The sequence below is a fragment of the Athene noctua genome, chromosome 4, assembly GCF_965140245.1.
Source record: "Athene noctua chromosome 4, bAthNoc1.hap1.1, whole genome shotgun sequence".
Classification (NCBI taxonomy): Eukaryota; Metazoa; Chordata; class Aves; order Strigiformes; family Strigidae; genus Athene; species Athene noctua.
In genome coordinates, this window is record NC_134040.1 from 17,911,909 (window position 1) to 17,935,882 (window position 23,974).

General features: G+C 34.5%; 1 protein-coding gene across 1 annotated transcript in view; it reads left to right on the forward strand.

Annotated features, from left to right (window-relative positions):
• Window positions 1–23,974, forward strand: part of NCAPG (non-SMC condensin I complex subunit G) — a 29,321-nt gene that overhangs the window by 583 nt on the left and 4,764 nt on the right. Inside the window, exons 2-17 of the mRNA XM_074903777.1 lie at window positions 121–327; window positions 1,177–1,405; window positions 2,933–3,078; window positions 4,016–4,100; window positions 6,954–7,146; window positions 9,377–9,526; window positions 11,818–11,958; window positions 12,909–13,032; window positions 14,342–14,431; window positions 14,598–14,777; window positions 15,208–15,318; window positions 17,408–17,527; window positions 19,078–19,308; window positions 19,635–19,816; window positions 22,492–22,666; window positions 23,073–23,234. Of these exons, the coding sequence (XP_074759878.1) occupies window positions 121–327; window positions 1,177–1,405; window positions 2,933–3,078; window positions 4,016–4,100; window positions 6,954–7,146; window positions 9,377–9,526; window positions 11,818–11,958; window positions 12,909–13,032; window positions 14,342–14,431; window positions 14,598–14,777; window positions 15,208–15,318; window positions 17,408–17,527; window positions 19,078–19,308; window positions 19,635–19,816; window positions 22,492–22,666; window positions 23,073–23,234 (2,526 nt within the window). The remainder of the gene's footprint in view (window positions 1–120; window positions 328–1,176; window positions 1,406–2,932; window positions 3,079–4,015; window positions 4,101–6,953; window positions 7,147–9,376; window positions 9,527–11,817; window positions 11,959–12,908; window positions 13,033–14,341; window positions 14,432–14,597; window positions 14,778–15,207; window positions 15,319–17,407; window positions 17,528–19,077; window positions 19,309–19,634; window positions 19,817–22,491; window positions 22,667–23,072; window positions 23,235–23,974) is intronic.

Below are 23,974 nucleotides of genomic sequence, written 5' to 3' on the forward strand. Positions count from 1 at the left end.
AAAAATTGAAATGAAAGCTGCAATTTATAAAACTATTTATTTTTGTATGGTACTACTTTTGAAAGATGCACCGGGTAGTTATCTTTCTTAAGGTTTGATTTTTCTTTTTTTTTTTCCCAGTTGGAAGATAAGGAAGACTTTAATGAAAAGTTCATTCATTTTCTTAAGTATGCTATGATAATCTACAGACGGGAACCAGCAGTGGAACAAGTGATCAATTTTGTGGCTCAATTTGTTACTTCATTTTATCAAGCGGAGGAAGAGGATGGTAGTGAGGAGGGAGAAGAAAATTCACTTCTGAGTTATGTGTTTAACTTTCTGCTTGAGGTACAGTAACACTTATTAAATCTTTAACAAATAGAAACTTCATGCAGTAGGGAAAACTTGCTGGCTCTTGGAGTTGATACCTAGAAACTAGAATTTAAAAAGTGAAAGCAAGGCACAACTAGTGCTTTACAAGTAACACCACTGCCCCCAACCCCCAAATCCTCGCCACACTCCACCAAATAACCCCACAACTGGATTTTAGAAGTTAGGCTCGTGGGAAAATATAAACTGTTTTCTTATTTGGCTGTCAGATGTGTCATTATAGGTTTTACTATAGGTGCGTTTGTAAGTCTGAAATTGTGGAACTGTTATGGAAATGAATTTGTACTGTTTCTCTGATAAGTAAAAATATTAAAAGATCTTTAATACAAGTATGGCTGGCATATGTATTATTCCATTCTACTTATTGCAAGTGTTATAGAGAAAGAAGATTAATGGTTCCTATAGCATGTTTTGACATGGAAAAATTATTGGTCAGGCCAAGATCACTAGTCATCACTGCTAATATTTTTCTTTGTCTTCTAGTGTTTTATGGAGGCAGAGTGCTAAATTAGCTAATGTACTGTAGTCTACACTGAGTGATGAACATGTTTCTTCCTTTGTGAAGGCATTGCTAATTATGTAAAGTGCCACCGATATAGATGATGGGCCATAATTGTGTTCCAGTTCTGTGACTTTTTAATCTCAGTAAAAATAAACTTAAATAGGAAGAGCTTTTGAAATACAGAAGTGCGTAACTCATGTACTGTATAGAATATTAACTATTTACATGTGCATATTAATAGCCTTATGTTGGAAAGGAGAAAAGTGTGATTGTAAGAATTATTTTTTTTTTTCCATTTCCCCAAGTCTCACAATGCAAACAGCCATGCGGTTAGGTTTCGAACATGTCAGCTTGTTAATAAGATTTTGGGAAATATGCCAGAGAATGCCCAGATTGATGATGACTTATTTGATAAAATTAATGAAGCTATGCTGATTAGACTTAAAGATAAATTTTCGAACGTGAGAATTCAAGCTGTCTTGGCCCTGTCGAGACTTCAAGATCCTAAGGATGAAAACTGTCCTGTTGTTAACAGTAAGTAGTATCGACTTTTTTTTCCTTTTGTCTAAGAACATTTGTTGATTTACATTAATTTAAAACATTTTGGAGAATTTTTATTTTTTTAGGCACTGAGTAAACAAATCTCAGAGGGTGTTCAAGGGGGTGTTAAGTGTTCAAGGCCAGGTTGGACAGGGTTTTGAGTAACCTGATCTAGTGGAAGGTGTCCCTGCCCGTGGCAGGGGGGGTTGGAATTAGATGATCTTTAAGGTCCCTTCCAATCCAACCCGTTCTATGATACTTGTAATAATTTGTAGACTGTGGAGCTCTTTGCTAGGGTAGGTTGTAGGTGCAAGAGTTATGTGTGTTCAAAGGGAAAAGACAACTGCTTGAATGAGAGATCCACTGGGGATTAAATGACAGACCCAGAGCCAAATCTTACTGGGCTCAGGCTACTCTATGAGCTGAAGGATGGTGAGAATAATGGCGTGTTGTGAATTGCGATGGAGTTCTTACCCTCTAAGGATGAGTTGAATTTGTGCAAAAACACTTACAGGAATAGAGATGATAATAGAAAAATGAATTTTGTCTCAAATTATGGCTGTCTGCCTCTTGAGTGGCAAACTGATTACTGACACTGTTGATGTATGCTTTTTTTGTCTCTTTAAGACATCAGCACCTCTGGAACCCAGGCTTCTTGGTGCTGTTTTTGTGCTGTTTGTGTGTTTCTTTGACTAAGCCTCCACTTCCGTTGCTTTAAGGTAGAAGGACTGTAGGCTTGTACCAGCTCAGCTGTTACGTAAATTGTTCCCTGATTAAACTGTACACGCAGTCTTTTGTGAAGAGACTTAGTTGGGGGTTTTTTGTTTTTAAGGTACCTTCTCTGAAATTATATTTTCTAACTATTTCTTTGTAAGTTGCTTATTTAGGAGCACATAAATTCCATAGTCAAACATTATCTCACAGAGCAAGAATGTGAATTGAGGTATTCTCTGATTAAATTATTTTTGTTGTTGCTTTTAATTTTGAAGAAGGGTCAAGAACATAACAAAAAGCGTTATGTTAGAGAGATTTACTATTTGATATTTGGTAGGAGATTGCAGTTTTCCCTGTATAGGAAAATGTGAGGATCCACCTCAAGGGTAATGAGGATGTATAGCTAGTGAATAGAGGTCTTAAGGATCCAACATTTGGAAGCTTTTTGTTGTCCAGTAAATGACAAAGTGGTTATTTATAGGTGGGATCTTGAATAGCAGTTTTCAGAGTTATTAAATGAAGTTCCTACTTACAATTGCAAATATTATTGTCGTAGTTGAATTTCTTTTGAGATCATAGCTCAGCATGTATTTGCTGTAAAATCATGGGTTTGTGATCCTAAACTGTTCCCTAAGTTTGTATGAGCTATGCAGGGGTGGAGGAGGGTTTTTAATAATGGCTGCTGATTTTTCTTTTTGAGTTTCTTTGATTTTCTCTTTTGAATTTTCTTTTTTATTTAGTACTTTCTGTTTTTCTGTAATGTTTCAAACTCTTATGAAAACATTATTATGACTATTTTACTTTCAGTTTACAACACATTGCTTGAAAATGATTCAAATTCAGAAGTGAGGCGTGCAGTGCTGTCATGCATTGCTCCATCAGCAAGGACTTTGCCAAAAATTATAAGCCGTACTATGGATATAAAGGAAGCTGTCAGGAAGCTGGCATATGAGGTAAATTGGATCACTTAATATTAATTTCAAAGAGTGACTTAGGAAAAAGTCTTTAAATCTTTTGTTATACTTCACTGGTTAAACACTAAGAATGGTTAAATAATTTTATTTTCACTTACCAGAATTTTGAGGGGATGATTTAATACAGGTTTTAAAGTTAAACCCCCTGAACTTGACTGCAGAACTTGCTTGATAGAAATTACTTTTGTGATAGGACTTGTCTCTTCAGGATCAGACAGTGAAAGCATAAATTATGTATACAATCCCTTGTTTTCTATGTGTGAATTTTGTGATTATGAAGCAATTTTTCTTCTCTGTTATTATGTAATAGGTAATTAAGAAAAGTTAGGATCTACTAGTGTAAAAAAACCTGCTTATTTTTGGTATTCCAGTTTTGAAGAAGTATCAACCATTACTTATGCTTACATGTAGAGGTGAGGGCAAGAAGGTGTGCTACCATGTATATTTCTTGTGCAGGCATCTCATCTTAGGCAAGATCTTCAGAATAAAATGTTTAATTTTTTTCACAGAGAACCATCTTGTGTTCTTTCTTAACGTAGATTATATCCTGTTTTTTAACTGAATCTCTGTGTTAGGCTTTAAGAAAAGTACACACTTCCGTCATTTCATTGCAGGTATTCATTACTCTTGGAGCTTTAAAGAATAGTTTTCATATCCAGGTGTTGCATTCAAGTGGAGCTGCCAAGCTTCTAAGCTATTTGTTAACTTCATTCTTACTTAATTTTATTCTACATTTTCTTCCATGCATAAGAATCTGTTAATGTATTGGTACAATGCTGATGGTGTAGGTATTACAGGGTCTTACTGACTTACGGCTTCTGTGGAGGGATAGAACTGAATTTAAAACCACAGGTAGTTAATGAATGCAGTTGTTATAATTTGTAGAAATGTATTTTAATGTCTTAATTTTTTTAAGGTTTTGTCAGAAAAAGTTCACATGAGAGCACTGTCAATAGCACAGAGAGTAAAATTGTTGCAACAAGGACTTAATGACAGATCTGGTAAGAGATCTTTCTCAACATCTTAATGCAAATGTTTAAGAGCGAATACTTTCTAACGTTTTGGGTGTGATTTATGTGGAAGCTGTAATGGTAATAATAAGGAGCTCAAAGGGAGTCATGAGTTACCAGGAAATGTTCAAGCACAAGATGTTCTTGCTGCTTAGGTTTTCCAGTCCCCTTATAATGGACAAACAAGTAAAGGATTGTGCTTTCAAAAAAGCTTGAAAGCCACTGAGCTCTAAAATAGGACCAAATGCTATTAAAATTTAAAAACGATGTAATTATTAAGTGTATTTTAAAACATGTTTTGTTACAGATACTTTTGTAATAATAAACATATTAAAGAATTTAAATGTAAACATTGCTATCAGTTTGATAATTGTTTGAGAATTCTTTCCAAAAGCACACAGGAAACAATCTTCTCAGCTGGTTAGTTTTTAGTTTAACTAGCCTGATTTTTGCTTTAAATGAATTTTTGATTGACCCTTATTTCATCATGAAACAGTTTTATTCTTTTTGATGTCTTCTGTACTGTATCATTTTTATATAAAGAGCCATTCAGAATGTACCCATAATTGTGTGACATGTTGTTGCCAGAAGATCAAAAGGTCACATGCATCTGAGAGACAATTTTGGCCTGCCTACATAGAAGATGGCGTGCTTTTTTTTCAACAATAGCATTTAATTATATACATGAATTTCACAATAAAAGCTGCTAGTTTTACTAAATACTACTGTATTATTCACATACTTTGTTTGGAAAGTCTGTGCTAACCCCTGCTGAATTTTGCTCTGAGAATTTTCCTTGCTTAGTGATGTGTTGCTTGTGAATTTACAAGAAGTGTGACCTATGTGGGTACTCACTTAAGAGTAGTACTAAGACAGAAGTACTGTGTTCATTGGTAACTGGAGCTCTTAAAGATGTGTCATGTATGCATGTGTTTTTGTTGATCTGCTTTTCTTCTTGGCTAGTTGGGGGTCACGTTAAGTATGTTCTTGACAGCAAAGGCAGAGAGGATCAGCTGAGTATTTTCTTATGCTATATAGATCTACACTTAAAAATAAGTCGTCCTTCTGTACAATAAGTTAATTAGCATTTTTCCCCACCTACTCTGAATTTTTCTATAGTAGTCTAATGAAGTTTGTCAGGTTTTGGTTTGAAGTCCAGCACTGAAAAACCCATGTTCTGAATTACTATTTCTTATCTGTATGCTAGTTTGCTGTTTGACTTAACTAGCTGCTCTTGTCTGCTGGCTGCTGCTGCCATGCCAGCACCAATAATATTTGATCTTGACAGATAATTCTTTTGTCTTAGGATGAACGCGTTTCTGTTTTAGTAATCTTTCAAAACGGGGGGGGGGGGGGGGGAACTGCCTTCACTATTTTTTCCTGTGATCCTTCATTTGTCAAGAACAAGGATTTGTTGTATTCCCTTACTGAGAAGGTACAGACTTTATACATGGCCTGTATTTCAGTGATGCTGAGGTGTTCAGCATAAAAAACTGCCTTATTTTATGATCCAGAGCAGATCCTTTCTCTGTGTCTATCTCTTCCTTAGGGTTATTCTTCATCTCAGCTATTGAGAACTTGCTCTTTTTCTTGTCACCTAGAATCACAAGGCAAAATATCTGCCAGGGTATGTGGTCTCACTGATACATTGGTATTGTATGCTCTTTGCTGGGAAAAAGAGGTTTGTATTCTAAATTGGCTGCATTTATATATACATTCACTAGTATTCCCTCATTTTGATCTGTTTTGTAAATTTTATAACCTTGAATATGTGTATCTTCATTGAATTTGCTTATCTGAGCAACTCCCAAGTTAACAAGAGAGGAACCTACTTGTTCAAAGTTGTTAGATTGAAATGTTGGATGTTTTTCCATATTGCCTTCAGAACAAGACCTAGAAGACATAATCCAGCTTCTGCTTAGTTCTAGTGTCAATTCTCCACTCCCATTCTCTTTCATTCTACTACATTCTACTAGTTTATGCTTTTCACCTTCTTGGAGAGGTTTCTCATTCTTAGGACCTTAATCTAGCTCTTTCAAGGCCTTTTTACAGCTCTTTTTGAACTCTTGACTGTATTTTGTTACATATAAGAGGAAAGATGAATGTTGTGAAGTGTGTGTGGACTTCATTGTTTCCTTTATATTGGATGTTGTTTTCTAAAAGGTCATAAGAGCATACTTGTATCACTCCCTAGTAATTGTTTTTACTTCCACCAGGCTATTAGCCTTTCTACTTCCCTGCTTAAATCTGTGTGTCTCTATTAATGATGTACATATTCTAGATGTTCCCATACTACTTTTTTCCTTGGTTAAATAGTACTCTGTTCATCCAGAAACTAGCTGTTCATTGTGGCAATGGGGAGAAGGGACTTAAAAGTATCTTTATGTAAATTTCATAATCAGTTGAATAATAGAATTAACACAACAGTTCTGTGGGGTAGTTTGGACTAAAGGTCTGTACAGTAGCATCCTGCTTCCAGAAGTGGCCAATTCTTAAACGAAGAGAGCAAGTATATAACAATGCTTCCCCAGAATATTTCCTTGATCTACAAAAGTTCATGGTTTATAGATTTCCTGGGTTGAGGTGCTGCTGTCTTTAGTTTTTGGATAGAGGTTTTTTTTATTATTTCCCAGGGCAGGGGGGAAAAAATACATTGCCTCAAAAATGTGATAGTTCTTGTTTAACTGTTGTTTTTTCTCTTTTTAAAGGTAATGTTAAGTTCAACTGTATAGTAACCTCTTCCCAAAAAGCATTCTGTGGTAAAATGATTTGTGAAAATATGTTGAAAAGCTGTTATTTTTTGGCCTTCAATGTTTTAAACCGCTTAAATTCCTGTATTATTAGATGCTGTTAAGGAGGTAATGAAGAAGAAGCTGATTCAGGCCTGGTTACAGTTCACTGATGGTGATGTCTTAGAATTGCTTCATCGACTGGATGTGGAAAACTGCCCAGAAGTGGCCATCCTAGTACTAAATGCTATGTTTTCATTATCTCCCCTTCATGACATTGTTCAGAATGGTAAAAACCTTGACAGCAGGTACGCAGATCAGTTTCTTTTCCAAAGGTGAATATTTTGTATCAGAATATTAAAGGTTATATCTAAATGGGGAGCAGAGTAACCGTTACCTGTGATGAAAGACTTGTGGTGTAAACCATGATGTCTCCCTGGTGTTTATGTACTTAGATATTTTGGATTAAATAAAAAAAAAGGGCTGAAAATGATTGTGCCGGATAAGCAAGAGGAAAAAATGAAAAATGTCTTTTGACTTGTTTCCTGAACACCCCAAAAGTCATTCTGTTAGAATTTAAGAGGCGGCACTTAATTAATCAACTAAACTAGCTTTTCTATGAGTAACAAGAGTCTAATTTATTTCCTGTGCTGTTTGTACAGCTTACAGTTAAGGCAGTGCTCTAGTTTACCCCCACAACTTTAATTTCTTCTCTTCTTTTAACTTGTGGTGCTAAAAAGCTTCTTTTGTCCCCTTCCTCTTCCCTCTCATTAATAATGCTTCTGTTTTTTTTTCCCACATTTCCTAGTCCTCTTTGGCTTTGTTCTATCCTTTCTGCTGAGCCAGGGGCAGCACAATTTGGGGCTGGTTCAGTTATCCACAAACTTTTTGGAGAATCAGTCAGAATGGAATTGTTGGGCTTGTGTTCCAGCCTTCTTTTGGAGGTATTTTACTTGTATTAACAGAGCTTGACAGAAGTTGGTATCTTAGAGGCTTCTTTTCCTGTGTTAATGTTGGTAGAATTTGACTGAGTTCCTAATCTATGAAGAAGATGGTGTCATGAATATTAAGAAAACAAATTATAAATTGTAGGAAATTGCTAAGGGAGGCAAAAAGGTATGAAAAGAAACAGCTTTAATTGAGGCAAACAGAGTGGAATGATTGTTAACAGTGGTAGGAGTCTAATCTCAGATGTTAAACTTAAATGACAAATTGTCACTGATTAAAAAGTAGTAACAATCTGATTCTGTGTTTAGGGGGAAAATGTGTAATGTCATCATAAAAAGTGTCTTGCATTCTTGTAGTAGCTTATGACGTGTTTTGAAATCAGTAGATGCTGCATCCATTGTACTCCAGAGCTATAGGTGTGGGCCTGTCTGGCTTTAAAAAGCATCAGTAATGGTGAAGTAACTTACAGCCTCCGGAAATGTGCCAATATCTTAAGAGGTTCAAAGGAAAGATTTATATAGTTATGGACTTGTCAGTCTGACTTTGATCCTGCACAAAATAAGGCTTCCATTCTGAAAGAGGCTGAGAATTTTTTTAAGTAGTAGGATCTGTTAGACTAATGACATTGAGAAGTGAGTGAAATTATTCAGTTTTTAATGAAGTTTATTATTTTCCATAAATCAAATGACTTGTTTCTAACTACAGCTTGAGTGATGCAGTATCACTATGATAAATGCTTAGATTTTTGAAGTCTGTGATTTCTGTTTGTACCATTTACATTTAAATACTTGTCAGATTAATGAAAAGACATCAAATGATCAGTTTTTATCTATGTGTTTCTGGGTGGGGTGTTTTTGTGGGGTTTTTTTTTGGGGGGTGTGTGTGTGGGACCTAAAAGAAAATTGTTACTGATAATTTTAAAGTAAAATGGGATTCAAGAGCATGAAGTACCACTGATAGTGATACTGATTTCTGTTTTGAGGTAGAATTTATGTACAACTTAATGTTTGGCTTCTGAAAACACAAAGATTATACTGTGTTTAGCATGCAAAAGACTATGGTTATAAAAAGGAATGTGAGTCCTATGACTGGTAAATGGAGGATGAACTTACAGATGCTGAGGAGCAGTTCTATTACTTTTCTCATTTGACATACTATGATTGCTACTTGAATATTATGTGAAGATCTTGTGTAAAGAATGGAAGAAACAATTCATAACAGAAGCTGAAAAATATTTTTATGCAGTTGATGCACTTACCGGATTAATGAAGTTCAGTTTTCCAGGCTTGTACAGTGGTAACAATATTTCATTAGAATTAAAGTACTTGCATGGTTGCTCTAGGAGGTCAGAAAGGCTGAGAAGAATTTTTCTGCAAGCTGGTGTGAACAGCCTTGACTTAAAATACTGAGAAGTGCAATGTAGTGAGAGGCTCAGGGAGATCCTCACTTAAGAAAGAGGAAGTTATTTTTATCAGTCTCTAAGTATTTCTGTGGGGAATACCTTTGGGATTTTATTTTCGTCTACAGAAATTACCTGTTTCTGTGCATTTATTATCTTTGATTCTGTTTTGTTTGTTTATTTTTGTTTAGAAAACTGATACCACTGGAAGACTTGACAGCTGAGAATGTGATTTATTGGAGATGTCTTTGTGAATATCTAAAATCAAAAGGTGAAGAAGGTGAAGATTTACTAGAAAAGATGTTGCCAGAACCAGCTATATATGCAGATTACTTATTAAGGTACATTGCATTTAAAACTAAGACCCTTATCACTAAGATTAGTTTGATTATTTTTTTTTTAAGAAGATAATATTTCTTTTATTAAACTTACTCAGGTTTCCTTCAAAGCTGAAGTTGTGTTTGAACAGTGATTTTTAAAAAGTTTTTGTTAAACTTTTAAAAAGATTTTTTGAGAGGATTTTCTTCTTTTAAACAAAAACTTAAAAAGCGAATTTATAACTTGAAAACAACTTTTGGAATGTCCTTTCTCAAGAATGCTAGATCAATAGCATATAGTTCTTTGCCATTTAAGATAATTTTTCTGTCATACGTTATAATGTAGGTTGCTGTGTGTTTGCAAAGAGCTTGCAGAAAGAGGTTTTTAGAGTTTGCAGAAACAGATGCTTTTTTTATTGTTATAATTTGTGAAAATAAATAAAATTTAGCTGCTGTCCCTAAGAGAAGTGTTTTTGAAACTGAAAGTTCATTCCCTTTTCTTTCCCCTGCTCAGGCAGGCATGCTTCCCAAAAACTTTTATGTTTGAAGGCAGTGACAGAGCTGCTAAATGAACCAATTCAGTGAGAATATATAATATGGGGAAAAAATAGAATGTTTTGTTAAGTCTATCTTTTACCAAAGCCAAGAAAGGTAAATTTTTTTTTGTCTCAGTGGGATACTGCAGTCTGAATGTAAAATTTGAACAGAAATTATGTTTGTGAGCATGGAGAATGCTGAGAAATCTTAACTGAGGTATTGTAATTGCAAAATGTAGAGTGAAAACTTGAAATTATTGAAAATAAGATCTGCTGAAAAATGCATTGTTTTGGTAGATGTTTCTAATTAAAAATATACATATTCTTTTCTCACTTCAGTGGGTGTAGTATACTAGTAGTACTTCCAGAAATCATTGCTGCTTTTCAATGTGGAATGTACTGACATGTTTCATAAACATTTAATAAATGAAGTGTCTGTGCTTCCTTCATTTTGAAATGTGGATCCAGTCTGGTGGGTGTAAATTAATTAATTCATAATTAATTTGAGTCCATAAAATTTCTGTTCTCCCAAAAAAAAAGGTTTTCATTTTTTCCATCCAATCTTACTCAAAATGCCTTCAGTCATCTCCTTCAGGAAGAGACTGAGTAAGATTAATTAGGTTTGCTAGTACTTGTACTACTCATTAGTGAGTTGTGCCACCAGTCGCTTCAGGTAAGATTTGCAATTGTACAATCCAAATCTTTATTTGCACTGTGAGTGTATGGGTTAGGAGGAGCAAGAAACTGCAAGTCTTTGATACTTCAAAAATGCAGGACTGTAAGCTTCATTTAGGTATTTCACTGTTATCTGGTGCAGGTAACGTTACTGTTAAATGATCAGAAACAGTTGTCTACATTGTAATTTCAGATGTTCTTGGATATTAGCTACATGGAAAGTTTTTGTCCTAACTTTGAAGAAATTTTAAGAATATGTGCTAAATATAGTGAACTGTTGCTGAGAAGTATCTGCAAAGCTGTGGTAAAAAGAAGCATTTTTTTCACAGCTCATATCAGTATTTTAATTATATATATTACATTATACTCAGTATTTTGTACATGATATATTTCACTCCATATTTTCTGAACATGCATGCTGTCATTGATGGATAAAATTTTGATAAAAGAACAATGACTCTTGAAAAATAAACAGAAGAAACTGATTATGCTTTCCATGCTTTGCAGCTGAGGGACAACAGTTTGTCCTTCTGTGATGGCACAGTTGATCAGATAAAGAATTTTAAATTTACTGCACACTTTGATTTTCTTGTATTTCATTTTGTGGGCAATATAACATATCTGAATATGTAGAAGAATACATAGTAACTAAATATGAAGAAAAATACTAGTTGAATATATGAAAAATAGTACATGTATACATTTTTTTCCTAATAAGCTGCCTTTATGCAGGGGTACAAAACTGAATTCACATGTACAAACATAACATGCCATTTTCTGTTTCATAATTTTTTGCATTCCCAAACAAGGGATTTTTTTAATGAAGTGCATTATGTTTAAACTGCATTATTTGGTATAAATATCTTTCTGAAACTATTAATCTATGAAAAGGAGAACATAAACATTAATTTTTCAGGTTTGTAATTAAGGTAACCACTTGTTTATGCAGGTTAGGAAAGTGGTAGGGTTTAGGGTTTGGATTTTTGGGGGGTGTGTTTGGTTATTTGTGACATTTTTTTTTTTTTTTATGGGTGGATTTTTTAGTTTGTTTTCTTTCCAACAGTGATTCTGAATGATAATTATATCTGTTCTGTTTGGATTCAGTTACCTTCAAAGTATGCCAGTTCTTAGTGAAGAACAAAGAGGAGACTTTACTTGTTTTGAAAACCTGATGACGAAAGAATTTATAGGCCAGCAACTGATTTTTATCATAGGCTGCATGGATACCATGGAAGAGGGAGGAAGGTAAGCTGAAATATAAAATCTGTGTTATTAAGCTTATGGAACTCATGCCTGTGGAAGGCACAGAGTCTCTGTTGGGAAAATAACCTGATCAAAACAAACAAAATACAGTTCTAATGCTAGCTGGAAAAAAAGACAGTCTCTAATGGAATTTTTCCCAAAAGTGTGCCAAATATCTTGTGCTTACTTTTATGGAAATATGAGTTTCAATGCAGGTACAATATTGTTTGGGGAGAACAAATTCAGTTGTTTTCATAATGTATTCTTGAGATTGTGAAGTTACAAGACTGTTCATTTGGAATGTAGTATATAAAAAAAATAGGAGATAGATTACTTCTCAGCAGATGACTTGTAGCAAGTAGCCTGTGTGTTTCTTACGTTTTTAAGCCTAAAGGTTGCAGATGTTTTAGATGCCAAGCTGAATTGGACTGTGTTAGCTGAGTCATTCCTAGAATTTGAACAGCATTTTGATGTGAAGTAGTAAGAGTGAATAAATTTGGAAGTTCATACCATCACAGGCACTTCATGAAAAATTGCAGTAATGGCAGTACAAACACAGCAATAATTCCAAACTCTCAGTGGACTGGCAGGATAGTTTTTGTAATTTTTTTTTTTTTGTTTAGTTTCTAGCTGGATAATTTATATGAAAGCATTCTACAGTATTAATACTCTGTTTTCTGTTGGTATGACCTTTAATTGGACATTAGTGACACCTGATTAAAAAATTCAGCATTTCCTAATCAAGAGAAATCAGGTAAAATGAGAAAAAGACAAAGTAAGCATGTTTTCTTACTTGCTGATTAATAAAAATATATTTGGCAGTTAACAGAGCTATAGAGAAGCTTTTCTTACAAAGTCTTCATCACACTAACTCACAATGGGTAAAATATTAACCCTTATGTCTTCCATTTTCTTGAATAAGCAAACAGATTGGGTTTTTTTCTTCAATGCAGAAAGCATCTGGTAGTTACTTTACAAAAGATTCTCACTCTACCTGCAACTTCAACAGCCCTTGTATCTCTGCTTGTGGAAAGATTACTTCATATTGTTAAGGATGATGACAGAAGAATTGAAATTGTAAGTAATTCTAAAGGCTCATTGTTTTTTAGGCTCTGCCTTCCCTGTATATCAAACAGCGTTTATGAAGAATTGCAGCAGAAGTATCAGCAGTTAAATGCTTTTCCAAACTAAAAATATTTTGTTTCTCACACACACACACACACACACGTTTTGGGTTTTTTTATAAGCATAGCTGTATTTTTGTGGTTGTCTAAAGATCTTTATCTTTAGAGAATTGACTGGTGTTGGAAGTGTAACCCTCAAATTAAGAAAGTATTACAGTTTGACAGCCTGCTTCAGAATCCTTTGTTATATTAGATCCAAACAGTTTTAACCAAAACATTCAAAGTTGGGGATAATGTACATTTCTGGGTTTCAGCTTTCTCTTCCTTCCTTTTAGCTGAGATAGCTACTAAAAACCCGTGTAAGAAAAGTATTTTGTGTAGTAGAGTCTTTATATACAGCATAATTATTTAAACTTGGCTCCTGAAAAACAGACCATTGGTTTTGCTCTAACATATTAAACGAAGCTTGAGCTTAAGGACAGAGACCACTTTTCAGAAAGCTTCAATCCAGTGGGTAAAGTTATGATATAGGTTTCTTACATGATTATGATGGAAGAACTATGGTAATCTTACCGTTATAGTACAATAATAGTAGTAAATGCATGCATTTCTGTTATTAGAGTGAAATAGACTGATTCAATACATTCTGCTGATTTGGTACATCTTGAGAGGAAGTTAAACTGAGGTGATCTGATGCAAGATAAATTAAGACTATCATGTCTCATTCAGTCTTTAGTTTTCCTCATTTATCTAAGTTTTAATATTGTAATGGGTCTAACTTTATGAAGAAAACCCTAACCAACTGAAAAACTCTCAGCCTAGTTCTTCTTGTTCTAAGCATGTATTTGGCTTGAAATTAAATTGCTTACATGGCTTCTTATACAGTGGTTTATAGACCTTTAAATTATAGTGTTCTTAGTTGTGTTTTGATTGAAGTAGTAACATATGAAAAACCTTACTCTTATTACTAGTAATTCTTTTTAAAGCACGTGTTCAGATCTAGAGTAGATGGTACCTGTGAACTGTTGGCATAGAAACTGCTTGACTTATTCATGGATATACATACAGTCTTCTATTTTCTTGTTTACCTAGCTAAATGGTAGAAACCACTAGACTTTGATGGTTAGACTATGTATTGTCAAATTGTGGATGTTCAATACTTTTTTGGAAGGATGGTATTTTAAATTTGGAAAAGTGAAATCCTTAATATCTTGATACCTGAGCTGAAATTAATGGCACTAATATGCTGTTTGTAACAATAGATTGCTGAAATTATATCAGAAGTTCTTGAGCCAATTGTTACAGTTGACCAGCCTATTGATGTTGCTGAAATAAGAAAGCGGGAGCTTAAGGTAAGCAGATTATAGTTAACAAGAGACATTTTTTTTTTTTAAGCATATCCATCTAGTAAGAGTTTTATATAGCAGTGTATTATTGGCTAGTGTCAAAATTGTATTGTTGGCTAATACCACAAAGGTTAGGGTATTATATTAATTTTATTTTTACTTTGTATTTCAGTTGGCTGAAATAAAAGTGAAACTTATTGAAGCAAAACAAGCTTTAGAAGAATGTGTTACTCTGCAGGATTTTAAAACTGCATCAGTATTAAAAGACAACATAACTGAGTTGGAACAGAGAAAAAATGATCTGATAAAAGAAGCAGAGCAACCTGAAATTGAAGAAATGCGTGTGGAGAAGGTCTCTTCCCTTCATGTATTCCCAAATGCTGGTTATGTTTTGACGTTTATTCTTAGTTTTAAAAGAAAGTGTATTTTGGCCTTGTATCATCTATATTTTTAAAATTGAAAATGAGCATTTATGGTATTAGTATTCTCCTTCTGCATGTGTACAAGGTGATGGTATGCTCTAGCAAAAAATGAATTGCAGTTAAAGTATTCTTTTGTCCTTGAGTAACTAAAGAATTTTAATTGTCTCTTTTACTCTAACTGAAAACATGAACCTGAATCTCTTTTTTTATCATAGTTTATAGACAGATTTTGATTAATATTCTTGCACCACAAATGTGTAGTGGACAGGAAATGTTTATTTGGGTAGGGAAAAATTGATTAACGTTCTTATTCTCCTTATCACATTTATATTGTTTTTCTCTTCCGTGACCCACTTGAAGAATGATCCTGAAACACTGTTGAAATGTCTGACAATGTGTTATGAGCTTCTGAAGATCATATCCCTTTCTAAAGGAATTGGTCCAACCGTTAATGGAATCATTGAATCTCTGGTACGTAGGAAAAAGTACTGTTTACATTATAATGAGTGCATCATAGCTGACCCTTAGGTGCTGGCAGGATGGTTTGTGATTATTTCACAGCTGCTTTGCTGTACCTGCAGTGCTGTGTCTGGTGCTGTTAAGCCTTCTCAGAACCTAGTGTCTTGGAGCTGCAGTCCAGATATGCTCCAATGCCCCAGCCAGTTGTGGCAGAGAGATACTAAAATAAAACAGCAATATGGTGAATATTTGACTGATGTATGACAGTGTTAAATAGTGCTGAGTTACACTGTGCCAAGTGTGATGCTTAGGCATCTGCTTACCATCCTTGCTGGTACTTCAATTACTTGGATTTTCTATCAGCCAAAGTTATGAGACTTCTAATAGAGAACTTTAAGATTTATTTTTTTCAGACCTCTTCTTTCATCCCTTCCATGTACAAGGAAATATGTTGGGGGGGATTTCCCCCCATCCCTCTCTGTTTACTTTGAAGAGCAAAATATTTCTGTATTGAAGAATAAGGCAGTGGTATTATAGGCCTCCTATAGTCTACAAGATATAGTTCCTACTTTTCATTGTGAAGAGTATGGATTTTAAGGTGAACATTTCTAAATATCACACACTTCTAAGTGTTACTAAGTGTGCAAACAAAACGGAAAAAATAATGTGCCATTGTATAAATGGTGCATCCACTTCTGAATACTCTGTGCAATTCTTAATCCCATCTATCTACAAAGTTTATATTTGAATTGGAAGTGGTCAAGAGAAGGGCAGCAAGTATGAAGAAAAGTATGGAATGGCTTCTGTATGAAGAATGACTAAATAGGTTACCTCTTCGTATCCTGGTGAAGAGAGGACTTGGGGGTAGGGTCTGAGAGCGGGCAGAAGTCATAAGACATGAATGTTATGGAGAGAATGAATAAGGATTGGTTGATCACCCCATAAAGCTAGTAACTAGCAAGCTCAAAACAAATTAAACTAGCTGATTCTTCACCTAATACGTAACCTGTGGGTTTCCTTGTCGTAGGATGTGTACATGGTGAACACTTGCATAAATTTCAAGCAAGACTGAGCAAGTTCAAGGAAAATATGGAATGATTAGGTAGATAGGAACAGCCTCTCAGCTCGTGGGTGTTTCAGCTGCAAATTGTTGGGACCTTAACAAGAATTCTTGAAGTATGTACTTAGTCTGTTTATGTGATACTTCATAGGAATTTGGTTTCAATCTTTTTTGATAACGAGACAATGGGCTAGATGACCTGACTCAGTATGGGCATTTTTAGAATTCCAGCTGTAAAGAAAGTTACACCTCAAATTTAAATTAGCTTAAATGTAGTGGAACCACACCTGATTTCTTTCAGATGTATAGAAGTATTCTTAGAAATCCTAATTAGGGTTGATGTGTCTTCCAGAAACCTTTTCTTTTTCATTAGGTCTTGCTTTAATTTTGACATTTGTTGTTTGTTCCATTTTTCTATCTCTAACATCCTTCTTTCGTATTGTTATTCCGGTGGATTTTTGCATATTACATGATTTGGGATGTCTTATTTGTTTTTGTTTAAACTTGACTCTTTAGTAAATGCAAAAATATAAAATGATGCCATTGTAGTGTTCACCCTGTATCTAGTCTGGCTTCTCTTTCATCTAGAATTTTACTATTGTATTCTCAAAACTATTGCAAGTACATGAAAGTGGCATCTGTATTTTTGCATCTTGGAACTGAGTATTGTTTCTCTGCAAGAATGCTAATGTCTTCTATGAAGAAATGTGTAGGTTTGTTGTGTAGTTGTAGTTTTTTTTTTTTAAAATGTCACAACGAGTGGTTAATTGAATTTTGTATGAAAACAAATATTTATTAAAAACAAACACAAAGCAAAACACTCAAGTGATTGTTTTGCCATTATTTTATTGCGGATTTTAAACAGCTGACTCTTATCTAGATATAAAGATAGAAGATTAATAGAGTATACAATATTTACCACTTTCCAATCCTGCATCAAACTAAATTATTTTTAGTTTCAGGGTGAGCACACTTTAGTAGTCACTTTACAATTTTCAGTTTATGTATTTCAACTATAATGTCTAATATTATTGTTTCCAGATACTTCCTGGCATGACTAATGTCCATCCAGCTGTGCGAAATATGGCAGTTCTGTGTTTGGGTTGTTGTGCCCTTCAGAACAAAGAATTTGCCCGACAACAGCTTGCATTGCTGTTACAGGTAAAATGTCTGATGGGAAATGGAATGATAATCTATGTGACTTAGTAAATAAATTTAGTCTTGCATCTATAACAAGCTATTCTACATAGTCATGTTACTTGAGAACCAGTGATTCATGATTTCCTATAGATCTGGATCTGGAGAGTGTGGTTTCATGTAGATTTTTCTGATGTCTAATAACATTCAAGCTTATATTGTGTCTTGATAGTAACATTTCTTTCCTTTGTAAGGTCACCTGTTGTCTTGGAAGTTTATAGGAATTCTTTATCTGTCAGGTCTTACTTTCTCTTCCAAATCTGGGTGAAATCAGTCATGTATTTTATGCTATTACAAAGAGAAAAGAGAAGCTCTAGGGTTCTGTAAGACTGCCTTCTTCGGGAAACTAAACTGAAAATGTGCCTCTCTTCTTCCATTTCTGTGACACACTTACCTGTGATCTTGGGTGTCCAATTTAATTTCTGAATTAGTTTGTGTGGATTAAGGAAGAGTTGCTAATTAGAGGATAAAGCAACATTCAAACCAACAAACAATAGCATGGCCAAACATCTATAGATACGGAACATGTTGGATGCCATAATACCCACGTCTCCCACCTTTGTGATAAATGTTCTGATGCTGAGCTAATTATATAAAAGATGACACTATTGTTAACTTCTCAGACCCTGGATTTGAGAGAAGTGTAGCTGGCCATTGTACTTTATGAAGAGTGTGTTCATGTACACACTCGGGAGAACTGTCAGCAGGTGTTGAGACGATATGCTTGGCATAGCCAAGATGATAGTAAGCTGTCAGTCACCATAGAACAATACCTTTGGATTCCTAAAAAGTTACCATATACTATTGTTTTTAATTTGCCTTTGAGTATGTCTCATTAAAAATCAGTTTGTTTGTTTAGGAAGGATTTCAGTTGTTTTAGCAACTTAGGCTTTAGACTTAAGTAATTAGTTTCTATAGGTACTAAACTCCATAGTCTTTGTGTAGGCTGCTGTCAGAAGCAGAGTGTTGGACTAAACAGATCCAGGATTGATGTATGGCTTTATTTGCATGTTAATTTTACTACAGTACATATACTAACCTATAGAACTTTGACTTTTATTACTATCTTGCTCCCTGCTGTCTTTCTACATACTGTTTATTTTAATGAAGCTGTACTGTATTTTAGAGCAGGGATTGTCTTACATATTTTTTTCTGTAGTGTGTAAGACTATGGAGCTACTATAGGCAAACAGACTTTCTGTTTGTCCAATGTCTATTTAGAAATTGAATAATAAAATTACGTCTTGCATGTGCATGCTCACTCTGAGTGAAATTCAATTAATTTGATGTAATGGAAATTGCATAGATGACTTGATAAATTATTTCCCAGACTGTATTAAAAATTCAGGTTTAAACTTGTATCACACCTTCCTAAAGTATGAAATTTGTCTCAAGTATCATAAAAAGGTTCCTAAATTAAACAATCTTATTAAAGTAAAAAACTCTATTATGCTTACTGTTAACATTGGTGGTCTCCTGTGAGATGATGTATGTATTTTCCTTATTAAACCTAGGTTTTACAAATAGATAATATAAAGGTAAAGCTCAGTGCTTTGAAAGCAATCTTTGATCAACTAATGCTGTTTGGGATTGAGCCATTTAAAGCCAGAAGAGGCTCTCAAAGTGAAGATGAAAACATTAGAACTGAAAATTGTGAGGAAGAAAGTGAAACAACAGAAAAGGAAGAAGAGACTGCCGTGATACACAAACTCCTGCAGCTTCTTTCTGGTTTCTTAGACAGTGAGGTAAGAAATACTATAAAATTTGCCTTAAAATGTTTTAAGTGTTTTAATTTTGCAGAAGGTTTACCATCTCATTAGTTTGCATGTGAATATTACATGATGTGTAACTGAAATTAATAGTCATGTTAAAATAGTTGTCCTAGAAAATGACTGCAACTTTGTCACTGATACAGAGCAATGTTACTCTTGAGCTAGCTTTGAATTCTGTGCAGGTGCAAATATGTGAATGTAGAAAACTGATTGGCAAAATAGGATGTAGACTAACTATAAAGTAATAGTGAAAAATCCTGTGGTTGGTATGTTGTGTGTATATTTAGTTCTTTCTTCAGTTTTCAGAACTTAGGACAGAAGCTGCGGAAGGCATAGCCAAACTGATGTTCTCTGGGAGGCTGATTAGTGCCAAGCTGCTCTCTCGTCTTATTTTGTTGTGGTATAATCCTGTGACTGAAGAAGATACTCGGCTTAGACACTGTCTAGGAGTTTTCTTCCCTTTATTTGCTTATGCAAATAGGTATGTCCTTTGTAAATTACTATATGAAAGTATACATCGGTCTAGCAGCTTTAGGAACCCTCTTCAGTATTGCAGAAATGCAGATTAGACCTAAAGGTCTAGTTCAGCCTCCTGTGCATGTTACTTTTGAACGTACATAATCTCAACCTGTGACTATGCTGAAGACTTGCCATTAATTCTGTCTTACCCTTGTGGCCTTCCACTTTTTTTCTTTTGTAAGCCTGTAATTGAAACTGTTCTTCAAGATACTGAATAAAAGATTAATTTAGAAATATGTGCTTTACTTATTTATGATGTTGTGCACTACAGGTAGACTTTGAAGTATCACTGAAAAGTAGCAAGCAGAAACGCTTCAAAAGAATAATTGGTGCCCAGCAGATATTAAAGCAGCAGGGTAGTTGGTTGTGGTTTGGTTTTGGTTTTGTTTTGTTTTTTAACCAAATAATACTCTAAGTTCACAGCAGATTCAAAATCTCCTCTTTATTTTGGTAGTGGTCAAAGGAGGTAGAGAGCTTGTGTAAGGGAATAGGAACCTAAATAGTAATTCTCAACCCCGTTTACTTCCTCAAATAAAAAAAATGTTTAACTTTTCCGTTGCTGCTAGTGGTTTTAGCCAGTCTGAACTAGCTGAGTTTTTATCTGCTTTTTTAATAATTAAGACTTGTTAGACATATTATATATTATCTATTTTTCAAAACCAAATTGAATTACCTTTATTTGGTCTATAAATTTCCATATTAAGAGTAGTTCAAAGGGGAGTTGGTCTGGAGAGGAAAAAACCCAGACAAATATATTTTTGCTCTTGTCAGGGGAAAAAAAAAACCTGAGAAAAATATAGCTAGTCTCCTTCAGAATGGGGTTTTCCCTACTTAAATTATTTTGAAAATAAGTAACAGAAAAACTAGTTCCATATGCTTCCAGTATTTCTCATATTGAGTAATGAATTTAATCTTTTAACATTTGATAATCTTTTACCTGTGAATGTTGCTTTCTGACCCTGTAAATCTTTTTTTTTTTTAGTTATTGGTTCTATTGATTGCCCACCTGAGTAATTCTGTGTATTTTGAAGTCATTTGCAAATGTGTCAACTTGTTCTGACACCTCATAGATCTTTTTCTGAAAAGAAAAACATGGTGCATGCTTTAAGCAAAAATCAGAAAAATCAGTGGAGAAAAAATCCTAAATCTTAGTCTGGCTTATCGATTTTTGAAATCTTTGTTTAGTTTGGAAACTTCATTGCTTTTTTGTCTCAACACATCTGCATTCTGGATCACAAAAGGGTCATTTTAAGATGAATCATGAAGTGTCTTTAGTTACCAATACTGTATTTTTAGAAGAGAATTATTAATTACCATGTATAATTGGAAACTGTTTGCAAAGTTGCCATTCAGAAAAGGAAAACTCAAGTAATGAATGAGGTTTGGCTGAGGTTCATACCTAATTTTAGGACTGATCTCTCATTGAATTTTAAAATTGTATTTGTTACTGGGTGCTGCTCTGTTAACCTTTCCATCTGATCACAGATATAATGAAGAGGCTTACTTTTTGAAGTTAAATATTTGAACTCTGTGCAAGGAAAAAAAGTTGATGCTGACTTCTATAAATATTCTGTCATGTCAATGAAGTGGCATGGCACGCTAATAACAGGGAAAGAATCCTGTAACCAGTGAGCAATTCTTATTCATGGAATGTGTTCTAAAGACTAATAAACTCTCTGGCAGCCTAAGAGGAGAAAGTTCTGCCTTGTGCCTATATGCCACTAGACTTTTTAATTTACAGGAAATATTCTGAATGGGACTTCAGTTATGCTTGAGCCAATCTAAAGCCTTAAAGCTGCCAAAAGGGAGAGTTCTTGCTTCCATTATTTCTTGCCCCAGTTTTAGTGCTCAAAAGGTCTTTTGGTCAGCTGATTTGGCTCAACCCAGCAGCAAACAATCTGCTTTTTTGAAATTACTTAATTTCTTGGGTTTTTTTCTGTAGCTATTTGGGTTCAAATAGGAGGTTAACAAGTGTCAGAAACAAAAAAGGCTTCACTTCGCCAACCTAGTACCTTGTGCTTTTTGATACCGTACTTCTTAAATAATTTTGACTTGTCTTGTGGAACTACAATTTTAGACTACTTGCTGAAGAACCAAGTGCAACGTGATTTTTAGGCTTGCTTGGCAGGAGTTAACTCTTCTGAGAAAAGAAAGCATGACTATTTCTTCCAAAAATCTTTTTAACTGCTGCATTTTTTTTTTTTTGCCAGACTCCTTGCTTCCTTACACAATCAAAAGTATCCCCAAAGAAAAGTGCTAACAGGAAGGAGGGATGAGCAGAAGACAGATTAAATAAAAGATTTAGAGAAATGTATTTTTGTCCCTTAAGAGAGAATATGTCTCTATATATCAGTCAGGTTTTCAGTAGGAAGGATGAACTTTCAAACTGTTCAGAGGCAGGAAGTGTTACCTAAAACTTACTTGAAATACCATGTGCTAAAACTTAAAAAGAAATTGGTTCTGTGAAGCACTTTTGATCCTGTTAGCTGTCCCTACTGAGGCTGGCTGCTCCCACTTTGCTTTGATTGATGTACTGTAATGGGTCAGTGAACTTTCATCATGGAAGCGAAACTTAAGGGTGAATGAAGATTTAATTTTGTCTCATTATGCTACTAATGTTTGACTCAATTAAAACAGGTCTAACCAAGAATACTTTGAAGAAGCTTATCTTCCAACTCTGCGAACACTGTTAAATGCTCCTGCAACCTCACCTTTGGCTGAAATCGATATCAGTAATGTTTCTGAACTGTTAGTGGACCTGACCAGACCAAGTGGACTGAAGCCTCAGTCTAAAAAGTCTCAGGACTATCAGGTACAGTGTGTTAAACTGGGAAAAAATAGTATTTGTATCTAGAGACTAAGAACTGACTCCCTTCACTTACTGCTAGCTGTCTGGGTCTCTCTGAGATTCCTAGTGTCAGAAGCTGGATTAAATGAGTAACTGTTTGGGTAATGAAATATTTTAGCTTGACCACCCCCAATTTCCCTTCTCTCCTACAATTCAGAAATGCTAATAGGAACTTGCACCATAGCTAACTGTCTATACTGGAAAAAGTATTTATAAAAATCAGTTCATGTATGTGCTCAAAATACTGGGTTTTAGGAAAAGGTTTACTCTCTAAAATTAGTCATGAGCTGCTTAAATCAATGATCTCATTGCTGCCTTTTGTAAATAGTTCCCAGCAAAAATTCTGATATCTAATTTCTTTCCTTTACAGGACTTAACAGTGCATGATAGTTTAGCGATGAAACTTTGCAATGAAATCTTGATGGACCCGACTGCACCAGATGTTCGTATTTATGCAAAAGCTTTAAATTCACTAGAACTCAGTAGTTCTTCCACAGAGAATCTTCTGGTTCTGCTCAATGAGATTCTAGAGGTAGTACATAAATAACAAGGTTCTTTTTTAATAATAAGCAATCAAATGTTCTGATGCGTTTAAAAGTGAAGTGACTTCTTTTTACTATGACAGCGTGGCTGGAATTTCTCTTTTATCCAGTCTTTGAAAATTAATTTTTGATGAGTCATTTACAAAAATCTGAGCTGATGTCACTATATAATTTACATACTTTTAGCTACCGTACATAGTAAAGTAAGTGTGAAACAGTGTGCTTGATACAGTGGTGTGGTTAATTTTTACTTACTGTGGTGTGGTTAATTTTTTAACATTAAAATAAAATTCAGTATTAAATCTGTTACAGTTTGAATGGCTTGTTTTTAGCAGCTGAAACTTTATGCCAAAACTTACAACATAACTAAGATCATTAGGCAACATGAAAAGAATGCTTGATATAAGATGAAGTGGGAAGGAATTACAAGAGTGATGTGAAAGTTTTTACATTGATGCTGTCATTAATATGGAAAAAATAAAGTAAAATTTGGGAGTGTGACAGAGGAAGACAATGTTATATAGAAATGTTGAAAAGAATGCTGATCCACTATTGGCATATCATCCAGAGGTAGCTATGCTCCAGGACTTGGCTGGAAAGGTCTACTTGCTTTAATGGTTTTTAGGTTTCCTTAAAAAAAAGAAAGTATTTTTGGGTTTCAGTCCCTGGTGTTGATGGAGAAAGTATTTTTCCTTTCAACTTGACTGATCATCTTCATGTCATGCATTGC